The sequence below is a fragment of the Neopsephotus bourkii genome, unplaced genomic scaffold, assembly GCF_033783945.1.
Source record: "Neopsephotus bourkii isolate Nb327-2 ecotype Australia unplaced genomic scaffold, CSIRO-AGI_Nbou_v1 NB_1279, whole genome shotgun sequence".
Taxonomy (NCBI): Eukaryota; Metazoa; Chordata; class Aves; order Psittaciformes; family Psittacidae; genus Neopsephotus; species Neopsephotus bourkii.
This window is the reverse complement of record NW_026901764.1, coordinates 2042304-2060051: the sequence shown is the minus strand read 5'-3', so window position 1 is coordinate 2060051 and position 17748 is coordinate 2042304. Positions and strand designations below refer to the sequence as shown.

General features: G+C 38.5%; 1 protein-coding gene across 2 annotated transcripts in view; it reads left to right on the top strand.

Moving 5' to 3' along the window:
• FARSB (phenylalanyl-tRNA synthetase subunit beta) overlaps positions 1–16429 on the top strand; it is a 41372-nt gene extending 24943 nt beyond the window's left edge. The window contains exons 16-17 of one of the 2 annotated variants that reach the window (XM_061365150.1): positions 1719–1871; positions 16156–16429. In XM_061365150.1, coding sequence (XP_061221134.1) covers positions 1719–1871; positions 16156–16307 — 305 coding nt within the window. In that variant the 3' untranslated portion in view covers positions 16308–16429. Of the gene's footprint in view, positions 1–859; positions 972–1718; positions 1872–16155 lie in introns of those variants that run through there. The other variant, XM_061365151.1, reaches the window with a different exon arrangement.
• The last annotated feature ends 1319 nt before the right edge of the window (positions 16430–17748 follow it).

Genomic DNA, 17748 nt, shown 5'->3' with positions numbered 1-17748 from the left:
GAAAGCCCCACGCCTGCAACCATGTCACATGGTGCTGCCCTACTCATTCATTCTTCATTCCTTCACTACTGAAGAAGTTCTTATTCCCTCTTTACCCTCAAACATTACAAATATTTATAGATCAGAAGGATTTTTGTGGGTTTTGTTTGTTGTGGTTTTTTAAAGGAATGAAATCGCTGTCAGTAAAAACATTTCATCCCTATATCTAATCACTATTAAGTGGAAGAGAAAGAACATCCAGCTAGACATGAGCAGCTAGGAGACTACAGAAGCCAGAGGACTCTAAAGGAGAAATCTATGCATGAAAATCTGGCTGTAACTTGTTTCACTCTATGTCAGTATTACAAAGCAGTGGAGTACAGAAAGGGAGATTAGCTGATGGCATGCTATATGCATCTAGGCTGTCCTAGCTCCAGCCTGATCATGTGTACTGAATGCCCTTGAGAGGTTGAAGTTATTCAGGTGCCCTTCTGGAATGTCTGTCCTGGCTGAACTGCAGTTGAAAAGAATCTGGTTTATATGCTGCAGGGTTGCTTTACAGTGTGAACAGAAGCATGGTAAGTGGGAGACATCAGATTTCTTTCAGAAGTGCAGCTCTGCTGCAAACTGAAGTGCAATGTATACACTTACAGGGCTTTCAAAGCATGTGAATGTCTAGAAGAAGACAGTCACATAAAGAGTCCTTCCCTAGTTACATCAACTTTGCTCTTGTATACACCAACCTTGCTGAACACATACTTCAACCTTGTAAAGGTAAAGAGCTGAAGGCAATAAATGACTTCACTAAATGAACCATTATTTTGAATTTCACTGCTACTAACTGGGAGCTGTGACAATAGATTTGTTACTCTATTCCTAGATTTTTCCTCTCAAAAAGTGAAAATGTTGAAGCCCACAATGACTAAAGCTTCGAAGTGGGGCACAGTAGTGCTAGAGAGTGTGTATTGTTAGAGAGATCATATAGCCTAAAGGTACTGGTGTAACAGCATACTACTACGTGCTCATTTTGGAACTTTAGAAAAGAAAAACCTCTTTTGGTGAAATCAGTTACCTAAGAAAGCTTACACCGTGGTTTTTAGGGTTTTGACTGAAGGAATTTTCCAAAGTGGGAGTCGTGTCTTAAGTTTGTGCAGTGTAGTACATTTTTCATAGTCACTTGGTTGTGAGGATGTCCAAGACGATCACAAAAAAGCATCAGTTATGATTTGGAAACCTGTAAGAATTCAGATCTTTTCATCAATCACCACGCTAATGTTATTACTCATTTCAAGCTGTGGGCTAGTTGTTTTGTACTGATATCTATTCTGCAGCTCAGTTCTATAAATATTTAGCTCTCCCACCAGCATTGCAAGTTCCTTAATGTTTATTGAGTATTTGCATTTTGACTATTCTGTTTTTACTTTAACACTTAACTGTATGCTTGGTACCTGCCACTGTGAAGAAGATGCTTATAACCACACTGTTTCCTGTCCAAGGCACAGGAAACCTTAAACCTTTATTTGCATTTCTGAGTGCAAGAATCCAGTAGGTTAAAGAAATCCCACTGTTTCCTCAGATCATGACAGGTGTGTCAGAGAAGTCACTTTACATATTCATTTCTCTTCTCAGCCACCAATGCCTCAAACTACAGCACAAGAAAACTGATGCATTAAAAAAAAAAAAAAATCACTGAAGGTGTGGTAAAGATTCCTAGACAACATAATTGTTTTCTTCTTCAGATGTAGGTGCAAGAAACTACAGGCATTTCTGTGCTGTTTATTACAACAAGAGCCCGGGGTTTGAAATTATCCATGGTTTGCTGGACAGGGTCATGCAGCTCCTCGAAGTTCCACCAAATGAAGAGAATGGCTACACCATCAAGGCAGCTGAAGGTAAGGAAGACAGAGCTGCAGTGTACAGCAGAGGTTGTTCTGGAGATCAAATGTTCCTCTACAATCTTAAGTGAACTTTTGGTTGTTCTCAGCATCAGGCAACTAAGGATTAATATTATGTATGCTATCATATTGCAGTATGATGATAATGAAAAGGCATTAACTGCATTCATTGATTGTAAAATAGTATTGTTGTCTTTCTGTGAGCTATTCTGAGTAGTTTTATGTAAATAGTGAGTTGACAGTTAAAGGAAACATAGCAAAGCATATGTCATGAGCTTCATGGGCTGTTTATAATGAATTAATCACCCGATTGCAAGGGTAGGTAAGAGTTCATTGAACTAATCAATATGGCAGGTACTCACTGTTTTCTCTTTGGTTAACAGTGTCTGGAAAAGACTACTTCTTACACCTGATCTTTTCATTTATAGCTTTATTCATAGCTTTATCTATAGCTTTTATTCATGTGTACTTTTATTTATATATTCATATGAACATATATATATATCTTTTTTTCATAGACCTTCTGTCCTTAAGCCTCAACCTGCTACATAGACAAATAGTTGTATAACAGTCCACTTCCTTCTCCATACAGTTACACATGAATTAAAAATGACATCCTTAAGTGCAAAATCTCCCCTGTGTAGGTGCATATGCATGTAAGACAGAAAGCAAGCAGGTTGACCCCATTACTTCATTGAGAGTGCATAGGTTGATGCAAGAGAGCAAGCATCAGCAACTAATCTGTTCTGTATATTCTCTGACAACAGTGTAGTCAATACAATATAGAAAGGCAAGAAAAGCAGGGATAGCAGCTATGATTTTGCTTACACATCATGACTCAAATCAGCTTGAAGAAGTCCCTCCATTCTGCACTCACTAGAAAAAATGGCACTGACAGAAAGTCCCTGACAGCCTGAATGAGCCTGCCTAGTCATAGAACTTTAATGAAAATTGTTAGATGTCTCCCTGTTTTGCAGTGCACTGCCAAGATGCCAAACATCACACTTCAACTAAGTGGTCTCCTAGCACTTTAATGCACATTTGTGTCATAATGTTGACATACTTTTTTTCATCTCGTTTTTTGACAAAGTACTGTTTTTCTCAGTGTTACTTAGGCAGACTTTCAAAGGGTTTATTAGAATATTGTTGACAGGATTCCCAGATTGACCAGAAGAATGTTTAAACAATTGTACTTCTTGTTCTAATTCTGCCAAGCACAGAACAGATAATACCAAAGCTTCTTATTTGGAAAGGGAGTGCTGTGGGAGGGTTAGAAGTGCCTCTGGGAGTTCTGTACTCAGCTGTTACTGAAGTCAAACCAAACTGTTAGATTCCTTTTCATAACCCTTCTGTAGCTCATTTTTTAATAGTGTTCTGGTTCCAGACATATGAAAAGTTTGCTTTAGTAGTGAAAATATTTGCAAGTGGTTTATATTCTGTACCGTAGCATTTCAGTGATGTGTGGCTGGCTTCGAGAAACTGGAAAAAAGACCTCAAAAATAATCCTAACAGCAGAGAATCTATTTCTAGATGTTAGTGCTGTTCAGTATTCCTGGGAATGCAGGGATTCGTAGTGCCCATTCGAAGCCCCTGCATTCCCATGACACTACTCTACGATGCATTTAGTGTAAAGGTTGGATTATGCCTTGTCATATGCAATATATTACAAGCAGTTTGTGGCTTTTGGCTACAGACCAAGAAAAGAGAGAAAGAAGTACCTACTACTTTCTGTTTCACCAGTGATACAGAAAATCTCCTGGGGTGGCATGTAGATTTTCAGTTCTACTGACATCGGAATTTAACCTTGGTAACAATGCAGATGGCTGGTACTCAGATGCCATAGTGAATGAAGTGTCACTGCACTAACTTACTTAAAAGACTTTCACTGCAGAGATGGTTGGAAGTAGAAGTAGTTTGAGGGATTCTGTTTGGTTTTAAGTTTTTGTTGGTTTGAAATGTTTGGGGCTTTTTAAAACTTCATTTGCAGTCTGTCAGTTGAGTGTGTGTGAGATGTCAGCAGCTATCAGAGCAAGGTCAGTTACTGAGCGGGAAAAACAAAAAAGATACAGTGTAACATCTTACATGACTGCAGGACACTGAAATAATTCAGAACAGTGCAAGTTACTTCAGAGATTTTAAATCAGAACTTGACACGTGGCGTGGATTTTTAGATGCATCTTTATGGAGCCTTTATTGCCTGTGCCAAATTACAAATTTGTACACTGAGAAATGGGTTTATCCTATGACTCTGATTTAGAAAGAGCTTAGCCATTTTTTCTGTATGTGATCTTAAGCGAAACTTTTGACTAGTAAGTGACACAGTGTAAAGGTAGGGTTTTCGTCCAGCTGGTTTTATTCCTTGTGTAACTGATTAACGTAGTTCCAGTCATCACTGGAAAACAATATAGGCAAAAAAAAAAAGTTGTTTTAAATAAGCAACAAAGAACAGATAGAGATGCATTGGGCACATATTTGCCTCTTTTCCAAATTCACTTTTGAAAAATGGAATGCCTGCACTATAGTCCTGTTTGGTCCATATGTGCAAATCATGGTTATTTAAGCTCCTTCTGTTCCACTAACACCTAAGTGCCCTGTGATTTGACCTTAAGGTCAGAGTCTTTTTGCCTTTATAGCAACACCTGTGAAAAAAGTACAGCTGCTAGAAAATATGGGTGAAATTGTGATGTTCCCCTGGCCTTTGCACTACACTTTGGTGTAATCTGAGCTAGCTAATAAATGAAGAGCTTTGTAGAGCAGCCTCAAGGAAGAGAGGGTTCTGACTGAATTCACAGATTTCAGTGTACATTTGGCACTCAGTGCTTTTCAGTTTCTTAAAGTTTCTAATGGAACCTTTTGTTTGTTTCTTATTACCACTAAATACACAAAATGACAGAGTCTTAAAGACAGAACTGTGAAATGCTACCCATTGTTTCAAAATGCACAGACTTTTTTATACATTAGTGAAACCTACAATAACTGACCTAGAAAAGCATTTGGGTTTGGTTTTTTTGTTGTTGTTTTATAGCATAGGCATCCATAATCAAACATAGGTTGAAGAGAGTACAATTATTGCATCAAGCCTCAAATTTGTATGTGCTCCATAACAAACATTTTTGCTTAAAACTCTTGAAATTTTAGCTAGCTCTATACCATTCATGGAACGTAAAGGTCTGTATGGTTGTGTACAATTACGAGGCAAACAAAATAAAATCAAACTTACTAAACAATAAAAAGATGTGTAGAAAGAGCCAACAAATTCGGACATATATTGTCAGGTAATTTAATAAAATCATGTATTTTTGAGTTTACTTTCATTGATTTCAGTTCCCTTGAATTGAAAACTAGAGGCATTCTGATAACAGTCTTGGAAGGTAATTTTAATTTCAAGCAGGAATGAGTATGTTTTCAGCAACACCTTAATAAATGCATATTAAGTCTTGCTTTGTTCAGTAATTGACAGTTGTTGAAAAAAGAGAAATTGCACTCCCTTCTTTTTACTGCCCTTGTTTAATTAAATGAAAGGTGTGGTAAAGTGTAGAAAATTTTAATTCCACAGTAAATCACAGTAATAGCTTCTCATTTAGTAAGGTTTAGCTGTGAAATCAGAGGTGTAATAGTTACCCTCCATAACTAAGAACATCAATAAACATTTGCTTTTATAATAATAATTATACAACAGTCAATTTTAAAAGGAGATTTAGACTATGAACCTCAATTTGCAAGACAAGAGGAAGAAAGTCTGGCACTAATTCAGAGTTACACGTATAGAATTGACTATCTCTGGGATCAGTTTAAACTGGGAGACTGAGATACACTGATGTTGAATACCCTATTGAAGTTGGCATTATTAATACCCATTTTATTTTAAGGAACTGTAGCTTGATTGCTCTTAATGGCAGTCCTGGCCTTTCTGTTGCTTGGCTTGGCAGCCATTACACTGTTTGTAAATGTCAATAATTGTCTATTTACTTAATGATAACTAAAGGAAATGTGCCAATTTTACTATGAAGCCATCAAATACCATTTGTGCCATACTAGAAGATATCAGTCAATACTTAATCTATTTAATTGTTGTTCAAATATAGATACTTTCCAGGTGCTATTGCATCCTTGAAATTGTATTTGCAGTCTCAAATTACAAATTTGTCAGATAATCAGAATTGTTTGACAACATCTGTTTTCAATTAAAAAAAATAATAATCTGCTGGTTCTACTTGTTTATCAAATTGTTCTTGAAGATCTCCCAATCTTCCAGTCCTGTTTTTCTGTTTAACTCTCCCTCAGAGTCAGCTTCATTAATTAACACTAAAAAGTAAGGACACATTTGTTGATTTATTTATTATTTTTTTTAAATCTGACTGATTTTATTACTTTTAAATGTATTACCCTAGCTCCAGAAGGGGTTTCAGGAGTTCCAGCGCTGATCATTACAATTGCTTGTAATGTAAGGCATCATACAAAATCTGATGTTTGTTGCTAGTTCCCATGGCTTTTGCACTGTTGGCCACTACTTTGAGATCTAATTAATTTCTAATTAATTTCTCATTCTTTTCTCTTGAGCAGTTTTTCCTGCAGCATCAAGGGAGCTTAGTTACGTGAAAAACTAAGGTTCTAACAACTCAGACTATCTAATAAAATGGCTGTGGCTGCTCGCTTAGTGTCCCTTTAGTTGTCTGTTATCTCTGCACTTTATTTCCTTCCAGTATATTCAGGATTTTAGATTTATAGGAACTAAATCCCTACAAACTTAGGCCAAGTTTATTTCTTTCTTAACAAGTACCTTCCCACACTAGTGCTGATGCCTCAGATTTGGTTGTAACTGGCTTAACACCCAGGGAGGTACCTGGCAAAGATATGAACCAGGAAGGTTGCTTATATTATTTAATCGTCTGAAGCAGGAGTCTACAGTGTTTGGAGTTTCCCCAGATAAACGTGGTTTATCAGACTTTGACAGGACACTATAGCACTGGATATCTCAGAGGTGTCTTTGCTGTTGCAAGTGATGCGGTTAGGCCGAACAACACAAAGAGTTTGTTGCAAAACCCTTAGTATGGTTCTGGAAATAAGTGTAATTTCATTAGCTATGTGTTATACAGTTGATTTTTATTATGAAAAAAAAATAGTTCGAGGAGGGCTTTTCCATTTCTATGCTAATTTCAGTTCCTCTTCTGGAAGTTTTTGAATGTTCCTTCCTGATACCCTTCAAGTATAATCAGCTTGCACAACCCTTATCCGTAAAAAAAGGTGCATCAGTTAAAGGAAAAGTACACTAATTTAGCACAACTAGGATAATAAAAGGTTTGACAGGCTTAGGCTTCTTTGTCTTTTACACATTCATCACCAAATCATATTTGACGCACTTTTTCCCCCACGTAGGAAATAAAGAAGTTGAACAAGAGAACAGAGAAATTATTTTTCCTCAAATTTGAAAATTTCAGAACAGAAACTCCTTTGAATTGACTCATTTAGAAGTATGCTTCCTGCAGTATATTAGTGGGAGAAAAAAGTCTGTAGTAACTGCAGAAATATTCTGGGAGGCATGTCAAGTCAACCTGTAAAGTGACACAGGCTATCTTCCTCTTTTTGCACATACTAATAAAGATTTCAGTGTTTCTGTTCCCATTGCTCGTGTCTTATTCTGACAGGGATGCTCCAAGAAATAGCAGCATTTCTCCTGACAGTTAGGCTTTTCGTTTTCTACCAGTTTTCATCAACTCCCAGAACCATCTAAATCATTGGCATTTGTTTTCCTGAGCTCAAGATGTTAATTTCTTCTTCTTGACATTAAGTCTTTGCTCTTCTGCTGTTCCTTTATGGAGAGACCTCTTCAGAGCTTAATTCTTCCCCTCACACCCCCAAAGGCAGCTAATGATACATGACTAAAAAAAAGATAACAAGTAAACAGATAAAAATCTTGTTTGCATCGAGTTTTAAATGTCTGGCAGAGCTTACATTATATAATACAGAATTGAGTAATTACCATTTTTTTCTGTCTGCTTCCTTATATTTTGAAATAGAAAATTACTTCTTAGTCATAAACTGTATTTTCAGTGTTGCAAAGCCTTCTCTAAAAATGAACTTGCTCATCCAAGTGAGTAGCAGAAATAGCAGCAAGTTGCACATCTCCTTTCTCAGCGAACAGGGGCAGGCATCTCAAGTGCTGATGGTCAGGGCACATGCCTGGTTGCATTAGCTTCTCTAGTGTAAAGTGCTACACTTGACCAGTGCCACAGCTTCATCCTTCAGTTCCATTTTCACCTCCTGCACAGCCTGCTATGGCTAGAGGCTGAGTGTCTGTTTTCACTACAATAGTGTTGCTAATGCTAGCAATCATGATCATGTCAAATTTAAAGAAACAGTTAAGCAGTTCTCTGATCTGGTTCAATTTTTTAACTGTGATATGGAGACAGAAGGGCAGTGCTCCAAATTTAATCTCACATGTCTTTTCTAACATTTATGCAATAAAATTTTAAACAGAAAATTGCAAGATTTTTGCTCAAACTTTTAGAATCAACATGAATGCAGGATCCTAAGATTAGTTTCTGTTGGCCATGGTGGAGGAATTGATTTTACCTTTGCTTGTGGTGTATGTATTAGAAAATAGTAGATAACCAAAGAAATGCCGAGCTAATGTAGACTCATGTACATGTGCTGGGTACAGACTCTTCTTGTTTGGGTCCAGAAACAAAACAAGATTTGTTGTAGACTCAGCACTACTTCTGGCGCTGGGCTGGCTCACACTTAACCAATTCAAGCATTTCTGTTCCTAGTGGTGTGTCTTTGTACTTCAGTCACAAGGTGCAGGTTTGCAACAGAAATCTTAGTTGCTAAAACTAAATGATTAACAGTTCCAGTGACTGCTGAGATTGTTTAATTATGTGTTATTCCATGCTAGTTTGTCAAGTCATTTTTTGAAAGGCATAAAATGTGGTAGCTGTGAAAGCATAACATCAGGTGGCTGTTATTTATCTCAGCAAGTAATGTCAAGTCATTGGGAGGGGAAGACAGTTTGGTCTAGGACATGAAGTGTATAAACAATGTGGAAATGAAACATGACATACTAAAGTAGACTTTAAGAGTGACTTTAGTGCTGGTTCTTGGTATTCTCTAGTACTTGTATGAAAGCAGATTCTAAAAGCTAAAATCTGCTGCTTTACTGTGCATACATAATGTTGTACCCCTTATAAAGAATAGGGTTTACTGTTTCCCAGTTTCTGACAGATTCTGATACTTGCAAGGAGGAATTATTTCTTTAGGTATTTAAAGAGGGATAAAAACAGTCATGCAACAGAAAGAAATTAAGTTTTCTAATATTCAACGCTCTTTGTTCTCTAACTCAAGTGAAATATCAAGACATCTTCAAGAAAAAAAAGAGCACTCTATTCAGGATTAGGAATTATCTAGTTTTGTAAATAGCCTTGACACAATATCAACTTAGATTTGTGACTTTTAGAGAGGATAAAGTAGAACATTTCAGCTAAATCTGAATAAATCAGATAAAACTGGCCTAAAAGCGAAGATAAGCTGTACGGTCGAGTTACCATTACAGCACTAACCTCCAGTGTAAAATTGCTGTTTCTCACAACTGCCACACAAATCAAAATTTATTGAGCTTTATACACAAATACTGTTTTCTCTAAAAATACATGGAGTTTGATAGATTTCTTTCTAGGTTTTCTACTTATGTTTTTCCGTATGCATTGTTTAAGCAGCCTTTCTGGTACTCCAGCACTAAATACATGAAAACCTGTTACCAAGATCAGTGACCCAAAAAGTCTGACACCCAAATATTACCTTTTGTTAGAAAAGCAGGAACACAGTGATTTTACCCAAGTAATCTTAAGTGTCTGACACTGGTATTAATCCCTGAGCAAATAAAGAGGACCTCCAAACCTATTAAATCCTTGAACCTGACATCCAGCAACACCAGACATCCTCTGTTAAAGCTCCTGGGGCGTTCTGCAGCAAGAATGAAAAATATATCTAGTCTAAAAGTCTGTGTTGGTCTCTTTCTCAAAGCAAATGAAGGAAAGAGGTTTGTAGCTACACCACTCCCCAATTCATCATTAACACTTTAACACGCAACAAACAACTGTTGTTAGTTGCTTGTTGGACCCAGGCAGTGTTAGGATTATTTCCACACAGTTTGTATTTGTAAAACAGTATCATTGACCCCTACTAATCTTAAATATTGTCAAATACAGAATAGAAAAACATTCAACTGTAGAGTTGCGTGACAGTTTTTATGAGATAGAAGAATTAGGTTTTCTCACACCCTCCCTGAGATACATATTAATAAAAACCATCAACTCACTTGTAACACAAGAAGATAATTCAGTCATTGGCTGACCACTACAAATTTGTGGATGGCCCTCCATATTCCCTAGCCTCATTGTGTGTACAAGGACTCTAATACTCAACTCTATTTTTGGATATCAGTGTACCAATCCAGGTAAATAATTGGTTGTCCCTTTACCCTCTTCTGCTATGACTTAGGTGTGGAGGCTTTAAAAAAAAGCATAGGAAGAAACCAGAAGGAAAGATGTCCTTTAAATAGAGGACGTATTCATTTACATCATACAGATACTTCCTCCGTCAGCTTATCAAATGTTAATTATTTTCTTTGGGAAATGAAAAAAAAAAAAAAAAAGAGTAACTCTAAGATGCTTACCTTCAACTTGATTGTACTGATTTGAATTTCTTGATGTTTCATTACAGTTAGGTGTGATCAAGAGAGCGGAGGTTGTTCTGGCACAGCTTTAATAAGGATTACAAACCAAGATGCTAAAGCTAATAAATATCCTGCTGATCCCAAAGTCTGTGCATGAGGGTATATAGAGAAGAACTGCTGATGACCTGCAACTTAAAAGAGCAGTTGATCTCTCAGCATGTTCAAAAAATCATGCAAGATTTGAGATGTCTTTGATTTTAAAAATCAGGTGAATGTAAATCACTCCATAACAAGATCTGATTTTGAGGTTGCTGTTGCTTTGTATGAGCTTCTGAGAGCCTGACTTCACTGCATACATGGGCAGGAAAAGGTGGTTACTTTTGAAAATACTAACTGATCTGACAGTGTTCTGTGACTTTGCGTTTGTGCCTATCTACCAAAAGAAAGAATTAACTGAAAATGTGAAGAACCTGATCCTAAAGAGAAAACCAACATCTAGCCTTAGAAAACTAAATTTGATCCAATGTAGCACAGGTAAATACTTCACCAGATGAGTCAGGTTGAGGTAGTGAAAGGGCAGCTGTAGTGACTAAGGGAATGGAGAATTAAGATGAAAGACTTTGGAGGCCCGATAGAGGAGGGCTTATTACCTTTCTTAAGCTTCAGCTTCCGATGTTCCTTCAAATTATAGGAATAAGCAAGTGGGTTTGAAGGCTTAGTGCAACTGTAGGCTTATAATACTACTTTAATCTATTTCTTTTTGAAAAGGAGGGAGAGTAAGGTAGAGAGAAGAAACTGCAAGGTGTTTGACAACAAAGAGTACAAGGAACTCTGAGCTCTTTGAGGGTCAATTAGCCAGAAAATGTGCTAAAGACTACATGCTCTATTGGATTAGGGGCCAAAGAATTACCCCAAAGCAATCAAAGTGGCCCTGTTGCCTGAATACAGAGAGGCAATTACAGATTTTGAGGACATGCTACAGAAGCTTTAATTAAAGGTATTATTTCTACATCACTGAACACTGGAAATTAAATTCTTACTTGCAGCCACAAGAAGTAGCTTTTTTCTTTCACTTGCCTGTAGTATGTCAGCATAGGATATGGCTGGCTTTGGTATCTCTTCTTTAGGAACGCATATTATATTTCACCGCACCCCTTCTCATAACTACCAGTTATAATGTTGACATATTAAAGAGATGGATTTCCATTGCTAGATCCTTCTTGCTTCCTCTGGCATTGCATAGGTCTCTATCAGGAAGGACCTTGAAATCTCACTGGTCACTTCAGGGTGAAGTTTATGAAGTACTGGTTTTATGCAGAGCAGAAAGGTTTAACTATATCAAGAGTGATAAATGCATTGTCCTTAAAATAGATGGTATAGTAAGTTATGATATTTAAATGAATTTTGGTTCTTGACATACTTGATGTTACAACCAACCAGACCTACAAGAGCAGCCTTTCAATACAATTACACCAGCAGCAAACACAGTCCCTTCCTAGCACACCTGCTGATAATGGTGCTTCCAGGAGTGCTTTGGCAACTGCTTTCTTCAGGAAGACAATGGTGTTCACAACCATACTGTTCTTGATGATGTTACACAGATACAACAAATTCTATTGTCAGCTTTGAACTCCTGCTCAAAAGCTGCTGGGCACAGCTGCTGACTTTTCTGGGAAAGCACCCTTCAGACTCCTCCTTGCATAAAGACTTAATTGAAGCTTAAGAACACTGGGCCTGAGCTTATGGTGTGATTTATTCAAGCAATAAATAGTATGTGCATTTTTCGCTTATTTCCATATGTGCAAGTAGCATAACTACATATCTTTCAAACAGCCTTGACTCTCACTCTGAGGTTTTATACATTACTTCAAGAGTTGACATGACAGTCCAGTCCATAACCCAAGCCTTGCTAGAAGACTAAAACACCATTTCTTTTACTTGATAATACAAGAAACACACAAATTAAGGGGGAAAAAAAAATCCTTACCTTTGTTTCCTGGTTATTTTGACAAATCTTCTGGTTTTCTGTGCTGCTCTGTTAGTTGCTCAGGTCCTCCTCAGCCTGCAGGTTGTCCTCAGCACAAGGAGATTCCTCTAGCTCAGACTTCTTTTTCTAGTCATGGTTGGTCCCTCAGTCAGAACACACCCCCCCGGCTGCAAATGCTTGTTTCTCTTTTTCCCACTTTCTCCTCAGATTTTTCATGTTTCTTCTGCGCCTTTTCTTCCTGTATGTGTTTCCCTTTCAATGTCTGAATTTTTTTATCTGAAAATTTTATTTGCTTCAAATTCTGGTGCCCTGGCAGGAGTACATGAGTCACCAACATGCATTCTGAGGCGAGAGCCAACCTCCTTCTCTTACATGCATGGTCAAAGGAGAAGTTAATAAGACAAAGACAACCTTAGATCCCTATCTGCTGGATGCAGTCTTGAGGCCCTTTTGGCAGGCAGGAATATGCTTTAAAGCATTCTGGAATTCACCTAATAATAGTAATAGTTTCATTATTAACCAGAGTTCATAAACTGTCTGTAAACCTTAGCTCATGTTTCTTTGGTGCAAGAACCAAATGTTAACTGGACAGATGGGGACCCTAAAGCTTTTAACAGGTTCTTTCATTTTTTTTTATTTCCTTATTGGCTGGTCTCTTCCAGTCTCAGAATTATACCCTACAAGCGCCATGTCTGCAATGCACCAGGCACACTAGTGTCCACACTGTGAAGTAACCAACATTTCAGAGTTAGATTAAGTAGAAAGGTCCTGCTGTCTGCACTTTGGGGAGGTAAATGTGCCTCCTTGATATTAATTATGTATTGACCTCTTCAAGGAAGTGTAAAGTAAAATAACATTATAGCCCAGCATCAATTGCTGCATATGAGACAGAAATATGGCTCAATGCCTAACACGTAGCTGGGAGCAGTATATTCAGAGCACACTAAATGTATGGTTTCTTGGTAAAGCCTTCTGCCAGATCAACAGCTTATTCCACTCTCCTCCCCTCCAGGTGGAGAGCCACCACCTCCCTTTTGGCAGTGGTGATTCACTAATTCAGTTCACTTGTGTTAATGAAGCTGTGCTGTAGGCTCATAGTAAGAAGGGATTGATTTTATCGGTGTTAAGATTCTAGGTTATGTAACCCTTCACTTTATGCCATAATCATTAAGCTGTTTCATAGTTTCCAATATAATGTCACAAATTTTCATCAGTTTTCAAAAAATGTCATGAATGCATATTGTTTAGTTAAATACAAGGAAACTTCTACTGAAGTTAACCTCCTAGGGAAGGTCAGTAGTGGTGCATGTGAGGGTCAGGTGAGGCTTTAAGTCCCCTGGTGCCTGTCCATTTTCTACCTAACTTCTGACTGGGAGACCGAAAACTAGTGGTGCTTGGGTAGCAGAGTATTTCTTGGGCCTCAAAACATAAAATTGTTTCACACAATGGGAAGCAGCACAGATGTTGGAAACTGCCTAATACTGCAGTATTATTTTAGACCCCATCCATGGATGTCTACAACAAGTTTAAAAATAGTTAAGTCTCATGATCTAATTGGGTCTAGATGCACAAGAAGATAAAGTAACTTTCCCAAGGCTACATATAAGGCAGCTCAGACGAAAGATAAGTCAGAATCACAGCTTTATAACTAACTGTATTGTCAGAGCTCTTTTTCCCTATAATCACATAGTGGAGTACCAGGCCGGTACTTCTGCTTGGTTTTTGCTCTTGTGCCAGCTTAAGCTTACAGTCAAGTTTCTAAAAGAACGTCACTGTGTGTTGCTCACATCCTTGGTACAATACCAGCTTTATTCACAAATAGGAAAGTCGTTACCACAAACTACAAGGATACTTTATTTTTAGGTTATGTTTTCACCCACAATCTGAAGAGTGATCTCTGTGTGTGGCATTTGTTTCCTGTCTAAATTTGTTTCGTCAAGCTTTATTTTAACACTTGTTTTGAATAGAGCGGCTTGGCAGTGGTGAGTGTCTGTTTGGCTAAAGTCACATGCCAGGAACATCGAGGGGCTAGATAATGTCACTTTTGTACATCCAGTCTAAGTAGCTGGTTTGCGCTTGTAGTTGAGACTGGAACTGGACGGTTTAAAAGATACTGGTTCTGGATATTTTTTAAAACAGCCTGTAGGTAATGTTGCCATCATCATTTACTACTGCTGTCAGGTTTCAGAAGGCAGCCAAAATTGAAGTACTCATTTAAGTTAATTTGCACTTGCAGTAAATTGGACAAGAAAAAGACCTAATTCCTGTTCTTATTTTTTTAGCTCCAAGTTATAACTACAAACCTCATAGGAGACACTTCTTAAGTGAATTATTTCCATTGGGGAGCTAACAAAGAATGTATCTCTGGGCTTGACCACTAGTGATAAGTGTTATGCAAATCTTCCTGAGGTTTGAGGTTAATTTGGTCCTTTATTGCCTTTTTAAATAGCTCTTTGTAAATGCAGTAGAATGTCCTGGGCAGATCCTGAACCTTAAATAGCATCTGGAACAACCATAGAGTAAGTTGCATTAGGAAAAGCATACGGTCCTTTTGCAGGATGCAGTGGATGCTGGAGGGCTGAGTACCATGGCAGTTGTGAGCAGGCAGTGAGCAGGACTCCAAGCATCTCCTCAGCTGTTGTTTTCATTATGGCACAGAAGCAAGTAGAGCAGGGATATTTCTCCTCCACAGCAATGCAACTGCACACATACCCAATAACTAGCTTTTCCTGTAGAAGATGGTTTTTTGGATATTGGCTTATTTAAAGATGCAGAGTAAGAGTTGAGGTCAAAGAAGCTGACTGGCCCCTGATGTTATCCCTGCCAACTTGTTCATAAGTTAAAAAGCTGTTTCCTGTCTGCAAGGGCAGTAGCATTAAAAGCATGGTGGAGGTAGCTTGAATGTATTGCTGGTATAGCCACCACACACAGGTAAGTTCCCAGCTAGGAAAGGCTTTCCATGGAAAAGTCTGTACAGCTCCTCCAGGTTCTTCATGGCAAATTCAATATTTATTTAAAGAAAACCCAGCAAAACAAAACCCTCCCAAACAACATTTAAAACCTGAGGCTTGGTTTGAGGTAGAAGGCAGATAATCTTTGACTTCCTTTGAGTTGTTCATTGTTCCACAGTTTTAGAGCATATATGAAACTGCTTAAAAGCTCTTCTCCAGATGAGGAATGTAGGTTGTTTCTAATTATGTGACATGTAATCAAGCGTGACTTGCCTACTTACCCTTTAGATGGCAGCAAGCTTTATTTCTTTAAACAGACTAATGTGGGAAACATTCAGGTGTTACATAGCCTGAAGCCTGCTAAAGTTCTTCATTTCAGTAGCCCTGTGACTCGACTTATCTGTGCTAATTTCTGCTACAAGTGTAACTTAGTCAAAACAAGTGGAGTGTGAAAAAGGCCCACTCTTTGGGCTGCACATTTTATTTTTAACTCAAAGTGTTTCCTCATTCTCTATCAATCATGACAACTGTTAATGCAAGAAAGTGATTGCCCCTTCTTAGCATCTCAGCACAGAGAACAGTTTAATACTGAGAGCTTTGTTCTCTGTGTTAAATGCCTATTGACTTCTTTGGAGCAGAGAAATATTGATTTTTCTCTCACTTTCTTCACAGGCTCTGCTTTCTTTCCTGGTCGCTGTGCTGAGGTCTTTGCCAAAGGTCAAAGCATTGGGAAACTTGGAGTCTTACACCCCGATGTTATCACCAAGTTTGAGCTCACCATGCCTTGCTCTGCCGTAGAGATCAATATTGAGCCCTTCGTGTGAAGACAGGACTTTTATCCTCCTACAGCCATCCACTGTCACATGCAGCACCCTCTGCTCTTTTGTCTTCCTCTGCGGGGGACATCCGCTTGCGCTTTTATGTTCCAATAAACTGGAAAAACAGAGTCTGGCTCCCTGGGTAAATATGTTCCTTACAGTGCAATTTGGCTAACTTCTGCAGGGGAAGAATGTGGCATCTCAGACTAGACCATGCCCTCACTGTTTTTAAAGGGCGAGGAGGGGGAGGAGGGAGAAACAAGTTGGGTAAAAGCCCAGTGTATTACAAGAGAAATGTAATGGCAGAGCACATGATTAGTTTTCAAAATCAGAAATGTTCCACAGACACAGCTTTATACTGTAACTGATTATGGCTGCATAACAGGAATTTCATTCTTTTCTTATTGCATGAAATAAGATAATTGATTAGAGCAAATGTTGAGTGAATGTGAGCAGAACTAAGTAGTTGAGCTTTTATTCTGTACGGTTGTCATGTGGTCATCAGTGGCTGGAGGAGGAAAACAAACTTATTTCATGAAAACCAGAGCTATTTTGTAAGCAAGATGTGTGTAATATCTGCTGCCCTGGTCCAGACATAACTGTTGAACCTTTATCATTCTAAATTCAGAAAGGGGAGGGTGTGGAATTAAATTTTTCCATGGTTGATGTAAGCCTGGTGGTTTTTGAAGCTCCAGACCAAACTGGGAAAATGCATTTAAAAGCATATGCCAGTGGTCTTTTGCATGAGAAGCTGAAAAATATCAAAGCCTCTATCAGACTGAGGCTGGCATACTGGTCTGCAGAAGCTGGCGTGGTCCCACTGTACTCACATCACCCCACCAGTGGCTTTCTGGATTCCAGCTGCACAGCACGCAGCTTTCAGACAGTTACTTTTCTTGCAGTTCTGCCCCTGGTAATATATGAAAACCTCTCACAGGTCAGCCTTTTCCTTCTAGGTGGCTTTCTGGCAACAGTTATGCTACAGCCTGGCTCATTGTGCCTCTGCTATTTGGGAAACTGAGAAGCTCCATGCAGCACAGCAATGCCAGATACATCCTTTCTGGTGTAAGGTCGCTGAGTGGGTGGTCAGCTCAGCATGCTGAAGCAGGCTCTTTCCTGGCTTGCTAATGAAGCTGGCTATCCCTCATTTGCAATCCTATAACCATTGCTAATGTTGCAGGCTAATGATAGTAAGTATTTTGCATTAGGCCAGTATGCTGTGGCTTGTTTCCATTGCAAGAGCCAGATAGCCCTGATCCCGGGAGGGAACTGTCAAAGAGTGGACATCTGGGTGATGCTGGAGAAAGGTGTTACAATTACTATCTCCTTGAGAAGAGACATGCAATGGTAAAGGAGAGGTAAGCTCATACGTTTGAGCTGCAAGTCTGCACAGACTGGACCCACCATGGCTTTTCAGTGATGGCCCTGTTGGTAATCTTAACAGGTG